The sequence below is a fragment of the Perna viridis genome, chromosome 8 (genome assembly GCF_037379345.1).
Source record: "Perna viridis isolate PV_CMFRI_1.1 ecotype Kerala chromosome 8, ASM3737934v1, whole genome shotgun sequence".
NCBI lineage: Eukaryota > Metazoa > Mollusca > Bivalvia > Mytilida > Mytilidae > Perna > Perna viridis.
Window position 1 is genome coordinate 823,839 of NC_142452.1, and position 26,903 is coordinate 850,741.

The following is a 26,903-nucleotide window of genomic DNA, read 5'->3' on the forward strand; positions in this document are numbered from 1 at the left end:
TCATAACCCCAAAATCAATCCCAGTCTGGAGAAAAACATTGAAAAGCAGTTTCTTTGACAACTGGATTTATATAGTAAAATTGTTTGAAATGCTTGTTTTTGACCCTTAATTCCAAAACAGCCCAGGAAATCAATATCATCCTTCCTTGTAATAAAATTTGATAAAGATCTACCAACAAATATTAATGTGATCACAAGAAAACCAAATGTCTACAGACCATTTGTTGCAATAGGTCCAAAATTAAACTGTTTATTTCATTAAAAATTGAATGTTTGGGGTACTATTGTTAAATCTAACCCTATATAGGATCTAGGAAAAGAAGCTATAATTGATATTAATTTGAATTTATTGTGTTAACTTACAGCAAAGTACATTGCACAGATCAGTACACAAGTTGCTATCATTCACCAATTTAAGTACCAGTCCATATAAAATTAGGCATAACAATCATGACTATTTACCAACATTTGAATTGTGATAATACTAAAAATACATGTTTAATGCCTGGCTAGTCTTTGAAGTGAGGAATAAAGAAGAGCACAAATATAATCAGTTTCAGTTCTGAATGAGTATGGTGGTGTAAGGTACCATTTTTTCATGAAATAGTATTAAACGCTACCTATTTCTACCCCATCCGAAGTCTTCATGACTCTTGACATCATGAAGACAGATACATGTTGACTTTTTAACCTTAACAAGCTTGTAACAATGCACATTGACTTCAGCAAAATGTAAATAGAAAGTGAAAGAAAAATTAAGAAAATATAAAAATTGAAAACAATGAGGTAAAAATGTCAACTGAAACAAAACAAACATTTCATCATCACCATTCACAATAAATAATACATGACAGTAAAAATACTGGATAAACAATGACTAAACAGTCATTGAAATAATAATAAAATTCTGAGTTACTTCTTAAAGTTTAAATAAACGAATGACTATTTATAATAATGGTGTGTATGGTATAAGAATTTTGGCTGTACACACTATATTTTATTATATGAGGTGGATTATAATAGAATGAAAAGCCAAACACAAGTTAATTTTAATAAACTACTCAATCCATTTGAATAACAATAAAATGAATGGGTGATAGCAGAGGTGATGATTTTGATAGAGTACTAGACTAATCTTTAGGTTACATAAAATGAAAATACCAGTGCATGGTTAGATTTAGTATACATCTATCAAAGAACCCAAAGAAATTATTTTTTGTTAAAATTATACAAAGTTCTTAACTTTTATTTCAGACTCGCTGAAATTCAAAATAGAGCTCAAAATTGTGGTCAAACACATTTTAATTTTGAATGCTTATCACTTTAACAACCTATCAAGAGGTTCCCAGGAGCCTGAATCACTCACCTGGTTGAATTTTACCTTTCAAGGGCAATAATTTAACAAGCAGTTGTCCCACAATTTTGACTCAAGAAGACTTTGGTAGGAATTATCATGTTTTCATGAAATAAGTTGACAGGATAAAAAAGTTAATTATTTCTTTTTTCAATCAGAAAACATGGTTTTATTGAAATATATGAAATAAACAAAACAAGGGACTCAGTATACATCTTAAATACTGAATTAAACAGTAACCAGTTGGAAATAATTTACATAACATTTTTGTTGTTGAAATACACTTGACATATGATGGATACAAACCCAACATAAAATTAATGTGATAAGAGAGGTCAGTTTTGACTGGCTACATTTATACAATTTAGTATGTTTATATGAATAAAATTAAAATATGCAGGGCATTTTCAACCTATTATGAAATTTACATCTTTCTTTCACCATATTCTTTAACTGCACTATAAAATGTTAAGGGATTGATTTTAAAGCTAATTAAATGAATAAACATCAATTTTTATTTATATTTATCACTTTTCTTGTGTTAATGCAATAAAAAGTCAGAGAACAATATCAGTCTTCAAACAACAAGCCCAAGCCCTTAATCTAAAAAGAACTTCATATAGGATACACTGGTTTGGAAGCTAAGTTTCTGCAAGCCAGCTGCTACTTTTACCAGCATTGGCTGGTGGGCTGATCCCAATTTCAAAGACTGCAAAATCATTCATATAACACTTTAGCATGTTGAGTATCTAAACAAGAGGCTCCTAGGAGCCTGAATGGCTCACCTTGTTAAATTTTACCTTTTAAGGGCAATCAATTTGACAATATGTCCAACAATTTTTGACTCAAGAAGACTTTAGTAGGACTTATCAAAAGGATCATTACAGAAAAAAAAATCATTTTTCACCATTATTCAAGGGCAGTAACTCTTACAAGGAGTCGTCTGACAATTTTTATCCCTAGAGACTTTTGTTAGCCTTATAATAAGGATCATTTTAGCAATTGAAAGAATTGGACTGAACCTAACAGTTTTGGAGATATAATATGCGAAAACTACTGTCTGACCCCTATGTTCTATTTTTAGTAATTCCAGCCATGTTTTCCCACAAATGATAAATCCCACGTCAGTTCTATGCAGGATACCCCAAGGAATATTCATAACAAGTTTGGTTCTAATTGGTCTTGTAGTTCCAGAGAAGATATTTGATGAAAATAACATTTAAAATAGCAAAATAATGTGGAAAAAGAGCAATAACTCCAACATGGCTCAACAGATTAATAAGAAAATTTGACCACAGATAGATCTCATCATGCTGAACACTTTTATCCTCAGTCAGAATATAGCTAAACCTAACAGTTACGGATACATATGCGAAAAACTACTGTCTTACCCCTAAGTTCTATTTTAAGTAATGGCGGCCATGTTTTTCAATGGATCGAAAATCCCCACATCCATCTCTATGCAAGATACCCAAGGAACATTCATATCAAGTTGTGGGTCAACAACGGACACCAAGTGATGGCAATCGCTCACATGACCCTTGGCCAGGTGAGCTAAAAAACAAAGCTTCATTTCTGAATGAACTTTGTATTCTGCTCCAAGGACAGCAAAGCTGCATGCTTTAAGGAAGTTTTTCAGAGGGTGTCCATGAAAGACCCAGGCAGTGGGTACCACATGTCAAATTTGGTTTCCAAAAATTTGTCATCCATTAGAAATCACAAACTTGTGTTTTATAAAAAAAATAATGTTGGTTTGTCATTAACTGAAATGTTAAGAATGACAAAAATTACAAAGAAAGCACAGAAACTTTAGAATAAAGGCAATAACTCTTTGATCTATTCATAATTGAGTGAATTTGTCAGGGAGCACTGAACACATTCTGAGACACCTATTTTTTGATACAGAAAAATCCCCATTTCCCCTAACATAACCAACATTGGTGAGATGTACACTGTGCTATCGTAGGATATGGCCAGTTTTCAGATTTCTCCACACAATCCAAATGAAGACTTTCTCAGAAATCTTTGTTAATTAGATAGTTAAAATGGATATAAAATTAAGATTCATCATGACTTTTTCAAAGACTTTCTACAACCAACATTTTTGCTTAAGACATTAATATCCAAAAATTTTTTATCGCCACTGGGTCTGAATTCATTCTCAATGGCAATATTTTGAGATTCATCATTTGGGTTTACAGCTACAACTTGATATAATGGTTGATCAGAGTCAGATGAACTCTGACCTTTCTCTTCCGAACCTTTCTGAGGTGTTGCAATTTTACTAGCATTAATGTCAATTACATTGATAAAATCATCACAATTATTTTGAGTCACATTGTCAGTAGTCTGTTCAGCAATGAGAAATGGTAGACTTCCTTGTTCAGATGTATCACCATCCCCGATTGGTTGATTAGACTGTTCTGAAATGTCAGCTTGTTCACTATTGGCTGACGAGTTTTGAATATTTGTTTGGTTTTGAAGCTGATAAACATGAATGACTGTATCTCCCTTGCCATCCTCTGTTGTATGGTAAACTAGAACCAGAGGTGAATTGTTAGAATCCTGAGTAATCTGAATGTTTGTATTAGGTGGAAAATCAGCAGGATTAATTGTGATTGGTTCATCTGGCCTTGGTGTGACCTGTGACTTTTGAGGTCGTTGTGGTGACAGAATTTCTGAGTCACTCATGGTGACCTGTTCTTCTAAACTGTCCTTGTCAGTATCTTCTTCTTGTGATAAGCAAAATGGTGGAACAAAAGGTGCAGAGTCATTCCTTTTGTATGGGCTAAAGCTAAAATAATATAAAAGCACTGTTAGTCCTAAGTATACACAGGATTCACTACATGTATTAAATGAGATTGGTTTTGAGTTATCAACTTGTTTTAAATTCATTTTATTTCTGTCAAAACTACATTTTTTCTTTTGTCTAAAGATCAGCTTTAAAAAGTAATAAACCTCTATAGACATTTGATTTTACACCAAGATAAGGTACCAAGGGATGGACTTAAAATAATAAGTAGAAAATAATATTGAACCACTACTACAAAATTAAAACTGATCTCTAAGCAATATCTTGTATACATTTTCCCACACTTAGTTCACCGAAACAAAAAGCTCTGGGGGTATCACTACAATGATTATATTGCCTAACATTGCCTATATTCTCCCAATCAGTCATATAAACATACCTGTTTTCCTCTTAACAATATTGGCTGACATATAATTGGAAATGGACATTTAAACCTAGTTAGGTCTGACAAAGAATAGATTGTTTATTCTTCATTATCACAAGTTAATATGCACATACTTGACTTGCAGATATCAGTACACATTGTATAAAGTACTGAAAAATCTGTGTAAACTTTTGATAAACCTATGAGATTGTTAAAAAAGTAATTGTTGAACAGAGTAATCAAAATATTTACAGTGACGTACATATAATAAGTTCTCCTTAATATGGCTGTAGCAAAATTTTGAAGGTTTTCAAAGTATTTAGATCATTTCACACAGTTCAGTATATACCCCAGATTAGACAAGGTAAATCTACATACCTGACAGGTGTTTTAACAGGTGTAACAGGAATGTTAACAGTATCAAGGGAATCTTCATCTTCATCTTCATCATAAATGGTCTTTCTACTCTTCCTTTCCCTGGTTCCTCTTCGTCTTTCAACTGGTTCTGAAAAATTGATATTTTCATGTACATGTATATACTAACATTAACATACTGATCTTGGCAGTATTTGTATGAAGTATGGAGATAATTAAGGCCCAATTAAACTAGTCTTTGGAGTTTGTCCCAAGGGCAGTATTTTGTTCTATGTATTTGCTAGAGATAAAGGGAGGAACAAGGCCCAATTAAACTAGTCAGGAACCTCTAGTCTTGTCTGATTCTGGTTTGTAGTACATGTAGTATCATTGAACCAGTATATTTGTTGTCTCAGGGGCAAGTTGAACGTAAACTCCGGATGTCGAAATTTTCTCACCATTTATTGAAGGCCTGTAGGATTGTTGTCTCTTTGACACATTCTCTTTTTCCACTTTCTTTCTCAACAGTTAATCTTACAGTTTTTGACGTATTAATATTTTTGTGTCTTGAGATTGGCTGGAAGATAAACTGCATGACATCAATGCATGTTTTACCTAAGGCATTACCTGATTTGGCTGGAAGATAAACTGCATGACATCAATGCATGTTTTAACTAAGACATGACCTGATTCCAACTTAGTTTTTACGAAGTCATTACCTGATTCCACCTTAGTTTTTACAAAGTCAATACCTGATTCCACCTTAGTTTTTATGAAATCCTTACCTGATTCCACCTTAGTTTTAGTTATCTTCTCTTTTTTCTTCTCAAGCCTCTGTAACTTTGCCTTCTTTATTTTTTCTTCTGATTCCTTTTTCTTTCTCTTTTCCTCTTGTTTATCAAGCTCAGCTTCTCTTTCAAAGAAAGACATGTCAAAAGGCTTCTTATTTTCTGAGGAAGAAAAACAAATCTGAACTTTAGTATTTGTAAATCATCTATGTACTAACATCATCTCTAAAATTATCTAGCTCATTTAAATTTCTTGAAATTTTAACATGTATCATGAGACTGATTTCAATGAACATATAATAGCTCCATTAACAGAACTTTTGATCACTAAGATGTTTTACATCTGTTATCAGAATGTCATGAAATAAAACATGTTGCTGATTTTTACAGAATTACTTCCCTTAGGTGTTGTGTAAACTCAAGCATACATTGTTATCAGGAATTAAAAAAATAAAACTAATTACTAACAAAAGCATAGTAAACATAAAGTTATAGAATAACAAAAGATAGTTTGATTCAACTGAAAAGAAAATGCAAAAATAAAACAACTATCATTCTGTTTGCACTAAAACTAAACATGTACATTTTGACAGAAAACTGTCAAAATAACCTGTCCAAAAATGTAGCAATTTACATTAACACCCTTGGACTAAGACCCATGCACTGTTTAAAACTTCCGATTTAGACCCAATACTTTGTAAACTCCCTTGGACTAAGACCCCATTCTCTGTTAAAACTTCAGATTTAGACCCAATACTTCGTAACCTCCCTTGAATTAAAACCCCATTCTGTGTTAAAACTTCAGATTTAGACCCAGTACTTTGTAAACTCCTGTGGACTAAGACGCCATTCTCTGTTAAAACTTCAGATTTAGACTTAGTACTTCATAAACTCCCTTGGACTAAGACTCCATTCTCTGTTAAAACTTCAGATTTAGACTCAATACTTTGTAAACTCCCTTGGACTAAGACCCTATTCTCCACTAAAACTTCAGATTTAGACTCAATACTTTGTAAACTCCCTTGGACTAAGACTCCATTCTCTGTTAAAACTTCAGATTTAGACTCAATACTTTGTCAACTCCCTTGGACTAAGACCCTATTCTCCACTAAAACTTCAGATTTAGACTCAATACTTTGTAAACTCCCTTGGACTAAGACTCCATTCTCTGTTAAAACTTCAGATTTAGACTCAATACTTTGTAAACTTCCTTGGACTAAGACCCCATTCCCTGCTAAAACTTCAGATTTAGACTCAATACTTTGTAAACTCCCTTGGACTAAGACCCCATTCTCTGCTAAAACTTCAGATTTAGACTCAATACTTTGTCAACTCCCTTGGACTAAGACCCTATTCTCTGCTAAAACTTCAGATTTAGACTCAATACTTTGTTAACTCCCTTGGACCTAGACCCTATTCTCTGCTAAAACTTCAGATTTAGACTCAATACTTTGTAAACTCCCTTGGACTAAGACCCTATTCTCTGCTAAAACTTCAGATTTAGACTCAATACTTTGTAAACTCCCTTGGACTAAGACCCTATTCTCTGCTAAAACTTCAGATTTAGACTCAATACTTTGTCAACTCCCTTGGACTAAGACCCCATTCTCCGCTAAAACTTCAGATTTAGACTCAATACTTTGTAAACTCCCTTGGACTAAGACCCTATTCTCCACTAAAACTTCAGATTTAGACTCAATACTTTGTAAACTCCCTTGGACTAAGACTCCATTCTCTGTTAAAACTTCAGATTTAGACTCAATACTTTGTAAACTCCCTTGGACTAAGACCCCATTCTCTGCTAAAACTTCAGATTTAGACTCAATACTTTGTCAACTTCCTTGGACTAAGACCCCATTCCCTGCTAAAACTTCAGATTTAGACCCAATACTTTGTAAACTCCCTTGGACTAAGACCCTATTCTCCGCTAAAACTTCAGATTTCGACATGAAACTGTGTAAATATCTTTGGATTAAACTTACTAAGAGCATACTCCACTTTACTTCTGTTGAATTTGTCTTCTCTCTTGAATTTAGTCTACAAATGAACAAATAAAATTATCAAAAATTATAACATGACTGAAATATCTAATAATCAGGTTTGAACTGTTTTTTGAAACTAGTAATACTTTTAGAGAAGATAAGTCTTGTCAAGTAACTTCCTGTTTTTTTAGAAAATGGGTCCAAACCTACCATTCATATGCAAGGAAATTTGACATTTACATAGCACTGAGTTCAGTATTAAAAGCAGAACATTCTTTTTGTGTAAAAATGCCAATAAAAAAATAACAAATATCTATTTCTACATGATAAAAGTGTTAAGAACAGCAACAGATAGAAGAATTTTGCACTGTCATGTAGTGTTTCCAGATGAAGGAAGTATTACAATATGTTCTGCAGCAACCATTCCATTACCAACAACCAAAGATACTGTTAAATGGCAATCTTCTTCATTTATGATATGAAGTCAAGACAAAGACATAGACATAACACTAAACAGGGATTGAATTTCAGAATTTTTTCTACTAGCTAAATTTAGCAAGTACTGAAAATTTACACTCACTAAATTTAAGTTTTTTTGCTTATTTCTGGAATTTACCTTTATATGACATACAGAATTCCACTAGCAAATTTAGTAAGTGGAAATAAGTTGTACTAGCAATATTGAATTTACAATTGCATTTAGCATGTATTTCCCCTTAAATTTGATCACTGCTAAAACTTGATGGCTCAAATACCCAAGATTTCGCAAACACATTCTTTATTTTTACAATCATATTTTTTTTAAATAAGCACAGTCATTTTAATGTCTACAAATCAAAACTACCTGATAAAAGGGAAACATATCCAAAAACTTCTAAACATCAAGCTCTGAAAGTTAACCAAAAATTTCTGGAACAACAAACTTCAATTTCTAAAATTCCTGATATATAGAACACATCTGAATGATCCTTTGGCATCTGAATAACCAAAGTAAGCCATTTACCTGAACTACACTTCTGAATGGTCCCTAGGAGTCTGAACAACCAATGTAAACCATTTACCTGAACAGCACTTCTGAATGGTCCCTTGCAGTCTGAACTACCAAAGTAAACCGTTTACCAGAACAAACTTCTGAATGGTCCCTTGGAGTCTGAACAACCAAAATAAACCATTTACCTGAACAGCACTTCTGAACGGTTCCTTGGAGTCTGAACAACCAAAGTAAACCATTTACCTGAACTAGACTCCTGAATGGTCCCTTGCAGTCTGAACAACCAAAGTAAACCATTTACCTGAGCCACACTTCTGAATGGTCCCTTGGAGTCTGAATTACCAAAGTAAACCATTTACCTGAGCCACACTTCTGAATGGTCCTTGGAGTCTGAACAACCAATGTAAACCATTTACCTGAACAGCACTTCTGAATGGTCCCTTGCAGTCTGAACTACCAAAGTAAACCATTTACCTGAGCTACACTCCTGAATGGTCCCTTGGAGTCTGAACAACTGAAGTAAACCATTTATCTGAGCCAACTTCTGAATGGTCCCTTGGAGTCTGAACTACCAAAGTAAACCATTTACCTGAACAAGCTTCTGAATGATCCCTTGGAGTCTGAACAACCAAAGTAAACCATTTACCTGAGCCACACTTCTGAATGGTCCCTTGGAGTCTGAACTACCAAAGTAAACCATTTAACTGAACAAACTTCTGAATGGTCCCTTGGAGTCTGAACAACCAAAGTAAACCATTTACCTGAGCCACACTTCTGAATGGTCCTTGGAGTCTGAACTACCAAAGTAAACCATATACCTGAACAAACTTCTGAATGGTCCCTTGGAGTCTGAACAACCAAAGTAAACCATTTACCTGAGCTACACTTCTGAATGGTCCCTTGGAGTCTGAACTACCAAAGTAAACCATTTACCTGAGCCACACTTCTGAATGGTCCCTTGGAGTCTGAACTACCAAAGTAAACCATTTACCTAAACAGCACTTCTGAATGGTCCTTTGGAGTCTGAACTACCGAAGTAAACCGTTTACCTGAGCCAAACTTCTGAATGGTCCTTGGAGTCTGAACAACCAAAGTAATCCGTTTACCTGAACTGCACTTCTGAATGGTCCCTTGGAATCTGAACAACCAATGTAAACCATTTACCTGAACTACACTTCTGAATGGTCCCTAGGAGTTTGAACTACCAAAGTAAATCATACACCTGTGATAATCGTGAATTCGTCCAATCCGATATTTGTTTGCACACGCGTTTCACTCCCTGACACATTAACCCCCCCGGAAATTACCAATCAAAACATTGCATTACTGTTAGAATAAACCCACATGCCAATCATATTGATTTATGACAGGTAAAGGTGATTAATAAGTAAGAGTAATTAGAAAATACATTGTCCATTTGTAATGTGTGACACAAATTTGAATACACGACACACACCAACTGAACACATGGCGCTTGTATTGAATTCATGTCACAAGAAATGTAACACTTGGCGCAGCGCCATGCAAAAAGAGGTCATGGAGAACGCTGGACAAGGGTAAAACAGTATATTCCCCATCATTCAGAGCAAGGGCATAATAAAAAAAAATCCCAATACTTAGACAGCAATGCATGTACTAACCAGATATGATTTCACAAGGCCATCAAAGAAAAGTAATAAAGAAGAAATCTGAATTACTGTATTTTCTAGACTATAAGTTGATATTTTTTTCAGTAAAGTGTTAGCCTCGACTTATCGTCCACTTCGACTTATATAAGGATTTTTCATGAAAAAATGTTCATCTACAATGCATATCATTAGATTTGTTTAGTTCACTTTTCATTGCTTTAATTCAAAATTTTGGGAAAACTGCAAACAATGAAAGCCATCACTCAAACAGTCAAACTGGCGATCAAACTCGAAGATTATTGATCAGTGCCGCTATCCTTTATGAATGAATATGAAGATGTTAATAAAAACTTTGAAACCGTTAAAATATATAAAATATATGAACAAACTCTAAAAGATACGGTAACAGAACTCTTTTTATAACTGGAAAGATATTATTGAGTGTTCCAGAGTTATCGGTCCTTTAAAATGCAAATTTATACCCATTTACTGTATGTTGTAACACATTCGCACGTGGCTCAAATTATAATCAGTTAAGGTGTTATCAAAATGGCTAATTGTAACCAAATTTACATGATACAATTATCTTTTATTGTATTTCGTAATACCAGGTAATATTGTTTATTAATTACCGCTCGTAATTATGACCAATTCATCAAACAAATTTCTCAATTATTTCACACACAGGTGCCCACGCTTGACAGGTTTACGATTTCGTACACCTGATGATTTAAGGCTTCAGAGTCAATGATAGGCCATTCAATGAAAATAAGGCCAACTTTTTTTTATAATCTGTTTTACGGGATTTTTTTTCAAAAAGATTGGGTCAAGGTAAGCAAATAAAAACAAAAATAAAAGTCAAAATCTTGGCGGGTCGATGGAAAAAATAAATATAAAAGTAATTGTTTTTCATTTTTATTTTTTTTTTGCTATATTCTAAATGTGTGAAAAGTAAAAGCTTTTGATACCCAATTTTGATCTACATTTCACTTCTTTAATTATTAAGACTGATTGATACTGTTTTTACAATGAAACAGAGAATACACACAAATTTTTACTTTTGAAAAGAAGATGTATAAAATATTTTCGATGGGTAGATACATTTGTACCCCTTTCCAAATTTTTGGCTACATTTCCGAAATGTTTTGAAAGTGTATTTCAAGTCATTTGTTATCATTTCGACCCTTCTGACAATATATTTTGCCTAGGTAAATACATCAGAACCCACGCCACATTTGATCTTATGGTCACTAATCAGTTATGGCTATTATTTGGAGAATCACATTTGTATTATATCCTAGGTATGACTGGATGTCGGCATCTTATTGATATAATGTGTTTTGATAATGATTTTATTGGTAGGTGAGATGATCTTGATAAAAAGCTGCAGCTGAGATGTGCAGTGTTGTCCATCAATCTTTGGTTTATGTAATTTGATAGTCAAATTTAAAAAGATCTGTGTTGTTTACAATAATGACATGTACATTCATCATAATGACCAGTAATCAGCAGCTGTCCAAGCCAAATAAAATGGTAATTATAAACCAGATAATACCCAGTACAGTATATAAATGTGATTCCATTAATTTATCCATAGAGGATAATCTTATCTCTTGGTAGTTAGATAGGAGCTTTTCTAGATAAGATGATTATTTTGAATTTGCAATTGGTATTGAAATAGTTGGTTACATCAGTATCAATTGCAGAGGTGGGATGTTGAACTCTTGCTTTGAAAAATGTAAATAATTTGTGCAGAACTTTTTTACTGTATTACAAGATATGTTGAGATTTAGACATAACTTCTAAGCTAATATTGCCTTCTGGTGTGTTGGGCAGTATACGAGAATGTTATTTGGTTAATAAGCATTTATTTCATAATCATGGAGTTAAATATATTAATCCTTGTGAAGCTGTTTGCATAATAAAAATGTTTGTGGGACCATGGCAGGACACCTTTGTTATGACAACCACAGCTTTCTCATCGACAATCTCATCAATTATTTTGTTGATGGATAGAAAAAGATTCACCTTTCTGTATTCCCCTATAATAACAAGTTTGAAATAATCGTAGGACGACCCTCGAACGCATTGTTGTGGTCGGCCATTGACCTTCAGTGTTTTTCATTAACTAATGATAAATTCCGAGAGCTTCCAATAGCTTACTAAATTAAAATGATCGCTGATTGGTCGCTTCTTTTTTACTTGTCCAATGAAAACTTGCGATCTATTTTCTTTTATTTTTAGCATGGGATTTTCTTGCAAATATTCCAGGAGTTGGTGGAATTTACAAAAATAAAACAACACATTCTTTTATTTTTATTTTATTTTTGGCTAAAATAAAGTCAGCGGTCCCTTAAAACAGATTATAAAAAAATGTTGGCCTAACTGAACTCCTGCACAAAGTACACTTTAACAAAACTGGAATAATATGCTGTTAAAAACAAACCGCTCAACTTGGGTCTCCACTAACACCTACTATAAAAATGTACAAGTTTGACCCTCCAAAATTTGACTTATCTACATTTTTTTTGTCAATTTTGGTCAAAATTAGGCAATTTGACTTATACTCCACATCGACTTACAGTGCAGAAAATAAGGTATGATGTAAACCAAAATAAAATCATGTCTAAATAAAAGAGCTGTATAAGACATGTGACATATGACCTTGATTTATCTTTATATCATATCTAAATAAAAGAGCTGTATAAGACATGTGACATATGACCTTGATTTACCTTTATATCATATCTAAATAAAAGAGCTGTATAAGACATGCGACATATGACCTTGATTTACCTTTATATCATATCTTGTTCTATTAGGGAACAGCTTGATCATCAATGAGAAATCTGTACCAAGGTAACTCAGTGCTCGGTAAAATTTCTCTGTATCTGAAAATAAAAAAAAATGTCTTGTAAAAAATGCTCTGCAGGGTGCAGATTGATCCATTCAATAGAAAGCTATACACTCATACTAATTTTATGTCAAAAAGACAATAACAATTTTGATGACAAAGCTGACAATAACACTAAGAACGAGGACAGCATATTACCATAATTATACAGCAGCAAGTTTTTTAAGAACAGATAAATATCACATAGCTGAAGATACTTCTTTTTAACTTATCAGTAATTGGGTACATACCCCATTGACTCCAAGCAGTTCTGCTCAGTGGTTTTTTAATAAAACTAGTATAAGTAGCTGTGCTCTCAGCTTCTTCTATAATCTCTGTAATAGGGGCCTCTTCTGGCCTTCTGATGATCAAACTGAAAATATAAACAAAACAAATAAATAAATTGTTTGGCAAGGGGTAGCTTGATATGACCACATTAGTTGAAGCCTGAGGCGAAGCTTAATACAACTCAGACATTTAGTTGTGATTGAATGTTTGACACAGTGGTCAATTGAAAAAAGAATGGATATGATGTGATCACAACAAATGCACCAGTATACAATCTTAATACAAAATAGTAAATACTTCAAAGATCACCAAAAGGTCTTCAACAAGTCTAAACACACCTTCAAGGAAGCTCTGAAAGGCCCCGACAACAAAAGTTTTAAAATCCACTGTAACACAACTATGACACTTCAAAATATAAACTGTTATCACAGAGATATGTTTTGCTTGTCACTGTTTTTATAGATAATTTATAATATTCATACAACCATTTGACGCTGCCAAAGTAGACAGATTTTTCGGGTATAGTTCATTGTTTGCATATATGGAACTGTGAAGTAGTGATGCTACAGCCACTAAATACCAAATACAATTGACCAAGTGATTCATGTATAAATGACCTTATTTAAAAACTTAACATTAAAATCTTAACAAGAAATTTAAATATCAATAGGCCCTGAATGCAGAGGCATATGCATGAAACAGATACAAAAAGTGATGCTAATGCCAATGCATACCAAAAACAATTGACCTAGCACAAATGTTTCATAATACACTGACTTTTACTGAAAACTTAACATAAAATCCTAACCAGAAAAGAAAGACCTTAGTCTTGACGAACATTCTTCACTGGGAAGACAAAAGCCATACTTGATATCATAAAACATAAAAATTTAGCAGGGAATTTTGTTTACAATGTGTTGTCTAAACATTTAGCTATCTAAACCTGAACAAAAGAAAACATACATGTGTTTACTACAAACTATAAAACAAACTTAAAACTAGAAAAACTGTGAGAAATGCTCACTAAGTTGATCATGATACCCCCACTCTCCCATAACATCCACCTTTTGACCTCCATATTAACTTGGATCAAAATCTAAAATAGGAGGTGCACAATGGCAATATGTAATAAAGATTCTGTGAGTTTCATTACTATAGGAGAAGTAATGGATAAGAGATGGGTCCCCCATGTCCCCATATGCACAAATGACTAAGTCCATGTTTTGCTATGTGAAACCCCCAAATTGATTCGGATCAAAATCTTAAATAAGAGGTGCACAATGGGAACATGCAATAAAGATTTTGTGAAAGTTTCATTCAATTCCATTCAGTGGTATAGAAGGAGTTAGAGATGGGCCCCCCTGTGAAACAGATATAAGGAAGAAAGGTTGGAAGGATGGAAGGACAGACACTTCCATCACTATATACCCCCACTTTGCATGTTAGGTCATAATGACCTGTAGTTATGTTCACAGCCATATTATAAAGAAAAAAATAAATATCAATGAATTACTGCATGATTCAAATACATAAATGATTCTTGTACTTACACAGGCCTCTGAATAAAACATTAACAATGATTCCACTTAGTATAACATATGTGTATTCCTTAAGTGATGATACTCTTAAATGATAATTTGATAAGTGTGTATGTTGAGGAGAGTATGTCAAAGTCACTGTCAAATGCATAAATGCATACAAAGGGTGGGGGTAACCAAGTTTTGTTTCACAGAAAAAAAAAACAGACATCAAAATATGACGTATTAACTTCGCTGCAAATAATATTAACAAGAACAACAATATTCAAACAATTATATTTTTATCTTAAAAAATTCAAAGACTAATAGTGTCATATATCAGACATTTACACTTATCACATGTCTCAATATCTGTATGGCCAGTGTACTTGTTTCAGTGTTGTCATTTTGTGAAAAATGAAATGGTTTAGAAAATGCTCAAGCAAGTTATTTATTAATCATTAACATTCATGTAAATTTCTCCGACTTCCAGCTGCACTTTTTGAAAAATAAACATATTTAATAGCCTAGAATTTTGTCACCTTCCCACTTTTGACATTTAAGTGGATCAACCATATCTTGATACATCGGCTCTTTATGGTACAATTTGACATTTGATTAATCTTTTGTGTTTAGGAAGTGTTACTTAGCGAACTTGTAGATTTGAAATATAAATAGCAATGAAATTTCACACATCTAGATTAGTTTAAAAGTAGCTCTTTTTTGTTGATGAAAACATGACAATTTATGACATTTTTCCTGAACACATCCGAAAATCAAAGAATCACTAGTTTTCCATTTTTGTAGAATTCAGCATCTTGTTCATTACAGCAAATTAATTACAGAAAACAATTTCTATTTATGCTTTAATGTAGATACTTAGCTCAGACTTTAAATAAACAAAAAACCAATAAATCCTGTGAAAATTGACAGAGAAATTGAGATTTTATGGTAGGTTTGATCAAATGCACACTTCAAATTACATTTGGTACTCAATGACTTAATGGTTGGGGCTATAACCCACTAATCAATTCATAACATTCTTCTCCTGTAGAAAGGAACTTCCCTGCAAAATATAACCATTTAGATCCATTTTCAAATCATTGCACAAATACCATGTAGAAGATAGACTACAAACAAATAGGGGTCTTTAACAAAATTGTGAAATAAGCTACCTATGGTAAATTTTGTTCTATTCACCTACATAACAAAAAAGTAATGATCAAATTTCATGAAATAAAAATTACGGGATGAACCTCGTTCCTTTTCTTAAAAAAGATGGGTGGTATTAAGCCTCTAAAATAGAGTTTTTATTTTGATGCTTAATTTAAATGGTTTGCAATTTAGTGGCAAAAATGATGCTATTTCAATTTTGTCACCATATCATGTCTAAACTTCTGTTTTTAATTTTTTAAGTGACTGTTTAAAAATGTGTCCATGACAGAAATGGCTATATTTCATTAAACAGGAAGTAGATGTTTGACAGGCCTGAAATTTGATCCTACGATATGATACTCGTACCTAATGCTGGATACCAAATATCAAGAAGCTACAATTAGTTGCTGAGTGTTACAAAAATAATTTCCCCACCAGCCCACCCAACTAACATTCACCTTACTATAACCTGATTTTCAGTATGTGAAATTTGGTCAATAATGATTAATTTTACTGAAAGAATGAAAATGGGGATAAATTTGGCTCATTTAAGATAGTTTTTGTATTAAACAAAAGTGGCCTCATCTGAACAAGAAAAAGATATTTTGCCAAATGGATTACCTTCATTTGCTGTTTAAATTATCTTTTTGTTGTTTGTAAGTAGTCACAATGAAAATTAATTAATATGTGTGCTAAAATTAAGTAATATGTGTGCTAAAATTAATTAATATGTGTGCTAAAATTAATAAATATGTGAGCTGAAATTAAGCACAATTAATATTTTTATTCCATTTTTGATATAATGTCAGTTTCCTATAGACAGTTTTTATTTTCATGATTTTAGGATAGAAGTGATGTTGATTTTAGGATAGCAGTGATGTTGATTTTGGTTATTATTTTTCATTTAAAAAAAATTGAGTCAAATAAAGGCCTTGTTGACCCTCATCCTTTCCTGATAGAACAAAAGCAGAATACATTCTAAGAATGGAACAAGAAATTTATGCATATAGTATTCATTCACATTACATAAAAGCATTTACCTTTCTTCATTAATTATGATACTGCCATCTGGACCAATTTTAACTTGTGGCACTGGCATGTCTTCTTCATCTTCTGGTTCTTCAGGAGGAGAATTTTCAGGATCATTGGTAGGAGTATTTTTTACAGTCTCAATATTTTCTTTTTCCTTTTCTTTTTCCAGTTTTGCTTTTTTCTTTTGAGTACATGTACTACTGAAACCCAAAGATACTTTATACATTTAATGCAATCTTTATTTTTGGTAGGGATAGCCACCAATTTGTACTTTACAAATGATTTGAGAAAATTTTTCATTTCATGTGTCTAGGAAAACTAAAAATTGTGAAGAGAATTTACCAATTATTACATTTATATTCAAATGATGCTGATATTTGATTAAATATATGAAAGGCTGAACACCAGATTTGTTTTGTGATCTAATCTACATACAGATTAGTACTAACCTTACAGAAAACACATCAGCATTATAGTTGGATGTAATGAGTAGAAAACATATAAATAATTATGTATTCTGATGATACTTACGACATGGGATTTTTAACTGGGTTATAATATATAAGATCACCAATAGTCATAGAGTTCTTATCTGATGGGTTCTTCAATGGTGGCTGGAATAAAGATAACATAATATACAGGGTCCAAACTGAACCCTGAAAAAACTGATGACCTGTCCAAACCTGATTTCTTCTGAAGTTGACCATTCGTGTCAATTTCAATAAATATTAAAACTGTATGAACTGAACACCTTCAAAAACCAATCAATTCATGTCGTCCTAAAGATATTTGGTTAAGACATTTTTCATAAAGCGAACAATTCATTCCGTCCTGAAGATTGATCTTTGATTTTTTTCTAAATTACAAATATGTTTAAAGTAATATATGTTTTCTGTACAACTGAGTAGTAATTGATCAAAGTATTATGACAACATAATCTATGATTTATTTTACGCTTACCATTGTTTTGTGAAAAGAACTGCTGTTCTAACTATAGGAACAGTCTTCACACTTAACTTTTCAACTTACAGGCCCGAAATTGAAAACCACATAAACAAAACTGAATTTAGGAATAAATGGCTATTTTGTTTTTGATAGCGACTTGTAACGGTTCATATCAGGTGAGTTTGTTAGTGCAAACCCAGATATTAAACATGATGAAGTCTATATTTAAAACAAAATGTCATTTATTCCTTTTATTGGTAATATGCAATTCATGAAAGAAAATGATGCTTGTTATCTGAAATATGTTCAATATATTACCCAAAAGTATTATTAAATGTGGACTATTTTATTGGATGACCATCATGTTTTATGAGTCCAGTCAGCATGTGTGTCGGTAGTAATTTGTAAGGGAAGGTTGGCATATCACAAGAAAAATGTGTGGACAATTTTTTGTGCATTATTATTAAGGATTATTTAAATTCTTCAATGGTGAGTTAAAATAGGTCAAGATTTTGTCAGTTCTCTTGAATATAAAGTCACTCCTATGTAGTGTAGATGTAAGAAATGCAAATGATGAAAAACCTTGTCAGTTATCTGGTTACTATTCATGTATTAGGTTTTTTTTATCATATCACTTTATACAATGTAGTAACTAGACAAGATTAACATTAGCAGCATCATGGTTTCCCCATATTTTGTTCTTCAGGGTGAGAGCAGACGATTTACATGTACATATTCCCTACTTGTGGAGCTCGGGATACAGCCATATTTTATCCCGTTTTTGCAGAGTTACCTCCCATAAGAGCAGGTATAATTTCGAAGTCTCTCTAATCGATGTTCGGATTCGGGTGCAGAAAAAAGAGGTAACCTGAATGAAAACGGAATCCCCAGCAGACAAACACAACAGTGTTTCTAAAATTTACAGGGTGTTTCATTTCATTGGTAGGTTACATAAGGATGATTTTCATTTGTATCCCAGGTAAAGAAAATTTATGGAAGGGTCTGTAGAACGAGAAATTCCCTTTTGACTTTCGAGATTTTCTAAAGTATCGTCGATATCGGATGGAAAACCTTATGTGTTCCAAATAGATACCTGCTACAAAGGGAGATAAATGTTGACAAAATGTTGGTCCATAAGTCGGGAATTACAGTGCAAAAATCTTACTTGTGGCTTTAGAAAAGTACAGTACATGTATTGATTTATTTATATGATTTCAGGTTAACAATTCCTGAATGGATAGAAGATTTTCAAAAGATAATGATGATGTAAACTTGCAAAGTATTTCCAAATGAGTTGAAAATACAGATCAGTGCAAATATTAGCATTACTGTCAATCATACTTAATTAAAATTTAACACATTTACAACCAATAAACAGTTTTATTTCTTTCATATTAGTATCATTTTTTCTTTACAATGAATTGAATAATTGGAGCATCCAATGGGACATTAAATGATACCCTGCCATGTTGTGTTTTATTTGGGGGTAAACGCAACATAAAATAGCTATAATTTTCGTGTAAATAATCTGATCAAACTGGAATTCAATCTTGATCTGTACTTTATGATACTCAATAACTACCAGGTATACAAAATTTGAAAAAGGTCCTTCAATATTTTCTAAAGCTATCTGGAAACCAATAGGAAGATGGACAAGTGGATGAAACTTTTTAAAGGGTATCCTATAAATTGATAATACTGCACCACTTCAGGTGGCAGGGTATAAAAATTAAATTTATTCTTTCCTTGACGTACTCCTTTTGTCTTCCAATGTTGGAGTTAAGAACTCACTGTTTTAATTCATACATTTTTTATAATACTCTACATTAATTACCGGAGCTTCACTATGAACAGTGCTGACAGAACTGGTACTTATATGTCTTTTCCTTCCTTCTGTAGTGGAACCAGTATCAAAAAGATTATCATAACGTCCTGGTTTCTGACCTCTATCATCATCTGTTGTTTCGGATGACCTGTGGTTTGGTTGGAACATTTTCATAGGTGAGGCTCTGAAGTATGGTACATGTCGGATGAATGAGGCAAAATCACATGGCTCAGAAGCATGGTAAAAAATTACATGAAATATTACAAGTTGGGATTCATTTATTATTGCTATTTTGTTTAAAATCCCTTTGATCTTGCTAAATGATAATTTTCAATCTCACACCAGTTGAGTGAAAATGAAAATTATCGCCAGTTTCTATGTCCTCGTGTGACATACAAGCAACAGCGTAGGAATATTTGACGACCCAAATAAACGTCTGTTTGTTTACTGTGTATAAATTAATGGGTAATTTGTCGCAATATTTTCTAGTCTACGATGGAAAATTATTAAATACAGTAACTTACCCGATTAAAATGAATAAATCCCAAAATTATTCCACAAATTTTAAACGCGACCGTCATAGTTAACCATTTTTTTTCCAAATGATATGTATCACAGCTGCCCAACACATGTGACGTCACATAGCATGTCGCCGAAAAATAGCCCCGAAAGGAAATTTGCAGAGCTTATAAAACTTACATATTTAGGTCAAGAAAACTAATACCTTATAATTCAGCAAAACAGCGATAAACAGATTATTAAATATTTTTTCAACCCACGGGAGTTTCTCGTGCTCATTTCATCTCATGGCAAAGCTGCTCGACAAGATCAGCATGAGAAACTCCCTCTCGTTGAAAAAATATTAAATAATCTTATAATCTTTATTAGCCTTTGTTGTTGCTATAAGCATGTCATTTGTTATGATCAAATCAGTTTTAAGATGTAACCTACCCTTTGCCAAGTTTTGGAGATTTCAGAGGAGATGATGGTCTAGATAAATTCTCTTCTCTTGGTAGTGTCAAGCCTTTACTGCAATATAATATATAATATCTTGTTTACATTATTGTATATATATATTAAATATTACAGGAATTGGAAATATTTGTTGAAAAAGAATTATCACCAGGTACAAATGGAGGGGTGTTGTGCCCTACCCTCAAAGACCCACACCTCTCTGCCCTACTTAATAAGTGCCTTGATAAGATTTTGTTACAGTCTCTGCCAAGGTGTCTCTACATAAAAAAAACATTGCAAATGACTTCTTTTTCCTCTCTAGTACCACATATACTATGTGTGCATTACCAGGTGTATTGAAACAATTCAACAAATCTGAGTGGTACTTTTTAACACAGAGGTGTCCTCCTTTAAAAAATTCGATAAATCTGAGTTCTGTGGTACTTCTGTTACACTAAACACAGAAGTGTCCTCCTCCTTTATTTACAGATCCAAGCTAGAATATTATGAATGATTCTCTTAGAAACAATGACTAATTAATACTAGAAACAAAAATGCAAATACATGTACATCATTACTTATATATGCTGAGAGATTACATACACATTATACTTAATTGAATAAATGTACATAATTGTAAACTTGAAATAACATGTACCACTAGTTAAGCATAATTTAACTATGAGCATGTATATACAGATATAAGAATATTCCTCTATCTGTCAGATCTGAACATTTCTATTCCAAAGATTTGTATATTTGATCCCTTAATAGCTGAATGAGTCTAATATATACAATACATGTAGGGGTTATACTGGCACATTGGAAATGGAAAAAAGTATCAGAATTTAAATAATTATTTAATTATAAAGACCATACAATAAATGTTTATAGTGAAGACGATACAAAAATACTGAACATTGTATGGGAAGCTCCGAAAGACATTATTTCCTGTCAGACTGAAATCAGGCTCTCAGTGCTTCCATACTAGGACTTTATTTCACATTTAATACTGTTATAAAGACTATAAATAAAACAGCTACAACATGTAGGTCCTGGGTTAAACTGTATCAAAAGGTGAAGGACAAACATACACACAAATGTACAGACAGCAGCAAAACTTAATGTCTTCTGATGTGTTAAGATAGGGCAAGGGAAATACTGAAAACAAAAGTACTGAACCATACAACAAATGTGATTTTATTTCATTCTTACCTTTTCAATTTTAGAGCCTCTATATTAGGTTTAGCTTTGGGAAATCTGGACCTAAATGGTAGTCGTTGTATTACAGAACTGGATTTGGACTCTGGTCCAGACCTTCCATCTATAGTGTCTGTCCCTATACTACCAGAGCGAAGTTCTGTGGATGAATGGACAACTTTGTTACTTTCTTCAGAAGATTGCTGCTTTTCTTTAACACTAGAGTATAAATCATTTATCTTTGTACTTCCTCCAAGAGGCTCTGCCACAAAAGATCTCATTACTGGACTTTTGATCATAGTAACAGGTTTTGGACTAACCGTTGAATGCATGGTAGTGTCGGCTGGACTGTTGGCTCGAGGTCTTGATTGCTTCTTAGGACTTTTGACCACAGATGGACCATTATCCCTAGGTCCAATATGTAAGGCCCTTTTACCAGGTGTAGGAACCATTGACTTAGGACTTTGTTCTTTAGACTGTAATGGAGACACACAAGAACTTTTGACTGACTGTAAGGGATCAGATCCACAGTTTTTAGTTGCAGTAGGACTCGTTAAGGGTGATGTAACCTTCAATGATGCTTTAGGAACATTACTGCTAAATCGTCTGGTGAAAGTCTTGCCTGCTTTTACAGATAGGCTTATAGCATCTTTCTTTGATTTTTCTTGAGTATCGTCCTTAGGTTTTTGCACTTTTTCATGTTGACTTCTATGGCTGTCATTTTTATCTTTTTCATCACTTTTGCTGGTAGGACTATCAAGACTGAGTCCAAATCTTTTTAATCTTGTAAATGGCTGATTACCACCAGTTTTTTTCACAGATCCTTTTTCTCCATTTTTAATTGTACCATGTTCCCTTTGATTATCAACCTGCACAGGAAAAGCCTTTACAGCCCCGAGTGCCTGCTCAGGGCTAATCCTTTCACTATTTTCCTGTTCATTCACGTTAGACCCTGGTTTCTGAGTCAAAGACAACTCATTAGTCCTTACAGTACCCTTTGTTCTATCTACATTGGATTTTCCACCAATGTTGGGTTTGATTTGCAACCTTGAACGACGTGTAGCCATGTCTTCTATTTACAAGCCTACAGTGGAAAAAAACATTAATATACATGTATAAATAAAAGCAACTAAGAGTTTACAAAAATTGCACATGACAAAAATCCCATTAGTCATACACAAAAATACACGTACATGTATGATAGAGTAACCCTGTAAACCCTAACAATGAATGATATATCATAACAAAACCAATCAGGTTAGTACATTTAACATGCAGATCAGAATCAAACCAAAAATATTTGTAATATGTAGTCAAATGGTAATGATGAACTTAAGACTTAAATATTTTAATTCAATCAGGAAACATGAAGAATGTGCTGAAGATGATCTACCTACTACCAATGATATTTACTATAAAAATCCTCCCTACTATAGTAACATTGGGAAACAGTCAAAACAATTATGCCACCATGGGAGGCTTATTTTCCTTAGTGAAGTTTTAGATCTATAATCTGAGAGATTTGTTACTGTAGTGTTGACCAACCAATTCATTTGAAATCTAGAACCAGTTTAAGAATTTACCGCAAGATACTTGTTAATGTGTATTTTCTCCATTCTGAACTGAATGATACATGTACATGTACATTGTACATGTATTTGTAAATAACAATATTCTTTGAAACAACATTATTTTACTTATAATCTGTGTACCAACTGAAGTTTAAAAGTTGTATTTATTGAAATAAAAGTAGAAATGAAACATTCCTATGCAAATAATTATGTGTCACCTGTTCAATGAGCATTACCCTTTATAACAAATCTTGTCTTAACCATGTGAAAAAGCAGAACTTCAAGGTTTTACATGTGGTCATTCATTTTATGTACTTTGTCAGACAGTGAGACCAGGGAAGCAGAGAAACTACACATTGTTATCCAGTTACTTTTTTACAAGAGGCACCAAGGGACAGTGCTTAAGGAAGTACAACTGTAATTATGTATTCCTCCTCATGACTGATGCAGAATAAACTGCACATCTACATATGATACTTATATTTCCATTAAAATTTCACCGAATTCCTTTAAAACAATTTAGGGGCAGATGTGCTAACAAGGTTTGAATATGTTAAAGCCTTAAAATGGATTATCTCCCTTTGCAGCCCTATGACAGTAACTATATTCCTTCATGACATCTACATATGATGCCCAACCATTCTAAGACACTTCATCTTTTTTTCAGGAAGTCATAATGAAACCAGCACACACATTTAGGTGCAAAAATACATTCATGTATAAGTACATGGGTGAACTTCATTATTGACAGAAACCCCATTTACAGTTACCAAGTATATAATCTGGACTAATATTGGTCAAAACATGTGCATATAAATTGAAAAGTCCATTTTTCTTCATCCTGCTATTGTTACTATATTTAGACTCTGGGAATTTTCCTTTCTATTTTCTAATATTTAGATTGAAGATCAGGATTGATATAGCAGTCGCGAGAGCAAATAGATTTGAAAAGCCTGTTAGCATCTTCCATTATCTCTTAAACCACCACAGGAAAAAATTCTGTTGGCATACCCTATTAAGGTTCAACTAGAGATTGTTACATGTATGTCCCCTTTATAGGTATTTCTAATATATCAAGTTTAATTCCATTTTATTTATGCCAATAAACAAACTGTACTGTGAACTATTCCCACCAAAACACTTCAGCATTTTATTAACAATTCAAACTGTTTTAGCAAGTATCAGATGGAATAAACAGTGTTTTGGGGATTCTATATGTTACTTCATTAGGTAAATTGGTTTCTTATGTTGAATCTTTATTTAAATTTGCATTTAAAGCTATGTGCATTTGGCCAAGGTTGACTTACAACGTACCTTTTACCAAAGTCACTGGCTCACTATAAATACTTTCGTCGGATTGACACTTCACTTAGAAATTAATTTGAGGGATACATGTAACTAATTTTAAAAGAATCTTAGCAGCAATGTCATAACTACATTGTATCTTCATATTGGCTTCAGTTGTAAATTTGTCATGATTAATAGGTTTATATAATCTGAGTCAGAAATTGATGGGTTCCTCTGGCATTGTAAACAAGTAATGATAATTAAAAGTTAATTAATGCAGATGACAATTTAACCATGGCACTGATTTTTTTAACCATGGCAGCCATCAATGCTATAATAGCTTATGGAACACCCTGCTCTGGGAGCGTTTAAGATTTTACCTTCCTCATATTATTTACAATAACAAAATGTCAAAAAATAAATTCAGTCTACACGAAACTTTTTTTTTTACTGGTCATTTGGACCTGTAAAGCTTACTGTTTTACTGGACCGCATGAAGTTTTTCTGGTCCAAAAAGACCTTTATTCATTTAAGTGAAAAGAAATTGGTTATTTCATGGTTACTGAATATTCTCCTTTCATAGTGTTTAAGGTTTTGTTCAAGCTCTTGTGGTGATTAGTAAAAATTGAAAAGATATATTCCAATATGTGTGTTTTACTTTTAAGCCTTTAACATGTACATTTTTTGTACTAGTTGTGTCTGTGATGTCCGATCATGAGATGAAGTTCCACAGAAAGTTTTTAGATGAACTGTTCTAGTCTATATGTAATGATTCATGAGGATGAGAGAAGGCACATATTCCAGTCTTTTAGCAAAACAAATTTTCACTTGATTGCTGTTTTTTTCTGATTTTTCCACATTGATTGTTTTATCTAAAATAACTTTGAAATGTGCTGATTTATTTTTTGTTGAACGTCCGACACGTTTTTCCTCATACTGTTTCTGCTTGTCAGTCAATTTTCTTTTAATCTTAACTAAATTTGCCGGGTACTGCACCTTCCGTATACCTTCCAAAGGACATTTTTCAAGTTTCGTACACGACCGGCCATTTGTATTTTTCAGGGGAAACAACCCGATGACGGATGTACAATAAAACTTGAACACGATGTCGAACTTTTGGTCTGGATATCGGAGCGATCTTTATCGAACCGGCAGCAATTTTATCGGATTTGACCGAAGGCCCGAAGAGTTTTGTATAGACTGAATTCATGAAATAAATTCAATGTTTATTTTGAAATAATGCAAATCTTTGGCAAAATGAAGTATTTTGGAAAAGAAAACACAATACATATATACATATTTAGTCCCTGGTCATGATGGGGCTAGTTCTACAACATAATTTCGTAAACATACATGCAAACCAATATTGAAATAACATAAAATGTATAATATGCTGAGGGTTACCGACAGATGAAAGCTTGAGTAGTAAGCTTTGTAAGAATCATGCCAATTCTGTATGTGATACAACCCCAGAAAGGCTACCCATGTTTGTTACTTAGATGCTTTATAGGTCAATAATATTGACAATATGTATTATATGATGACATGGCCATTGCTTGTTTTGGGGATTATGTACACACATGTAAAATTAATTTATCTATCGCAGCTTTTCAACTCCTCCATCCCTCTAGCTTGCGAAATAAAGCGATAAATCACCTAAATTGACGATTTCTTTCTTGTTTGAAATGTGGCTTTTTCGTTTTTCATGCTAAGTTGCAACTTCCGGTTCATGATCAACCTATTACCGACGAGACAACTAAGAATAGCAACGGAACTTTTAACGTACAGAATCGTGATGGTCAGTCCAGAGATTTCTGAATGACAAAGAAAAGGGATAAAGTCAAAACTTCCCTGATGACTTTTCATTCAAAATTGTCAACTTTCCTTTCATCTATGGCAACATCCCTTCAGCACCTGCATATGGAGTGTTCATATGATGATCACAACAGAGCTTGCCGAAACT

The 26,903-nt window shown here is 33.0% G+C and overlaps 1 protein-coding gene across 2 annotated transcripts; it reads right to left on the reverse strand.

The window, feature by feature from the left end:
* Window positions 1-329: 329 nt before the first annotated feature.
* On the reverse strand, window positions 330-26,685 carry LOC148608738 (uncharacterized). Of its 2 annotated transcripts, none has more exons than XM_088596355.1 (12): window positions 26,597-26,685; window positions 22,098-23,166; window positions 20,880-20,957; window positions 19,938-20,112; window positions 17,690-17,772; window positions 17,167-17,358; window positions 13,418-13,539; window positions 13,070-13,164; window positions 7,655-7,709; window positions 5,670-5,834; window positions 4,909-5,035; window positions 330-4,148 (listed from the first exon to the last, which is right to left on the reverse strand). In XM_088596355.1, the coding sequence occupies exons 2-12, from the start codon at window positions 23,147-23,149 to the stop codon at window positions 3,422-3,424; spliced, it is 2,871 nt and encodes a 956-aa protein (XP_088452481.1). In that variant the 5' UTR covers window positions 23,150-23,166; window positions 26,597-26,685; the 3' UTR covers window positions 330-3,421. The 2 variants fall into 2 exon arrangements, with proteins under 2 accessions (XP_088452481.1, XP_088452482.1); XM_088596356.1 differs by having other exon boundaries at window positions 26,521-26,671.
* Between the last annotated feature and the right edge of the window lie 218 nt (window positions 26,686-26,903).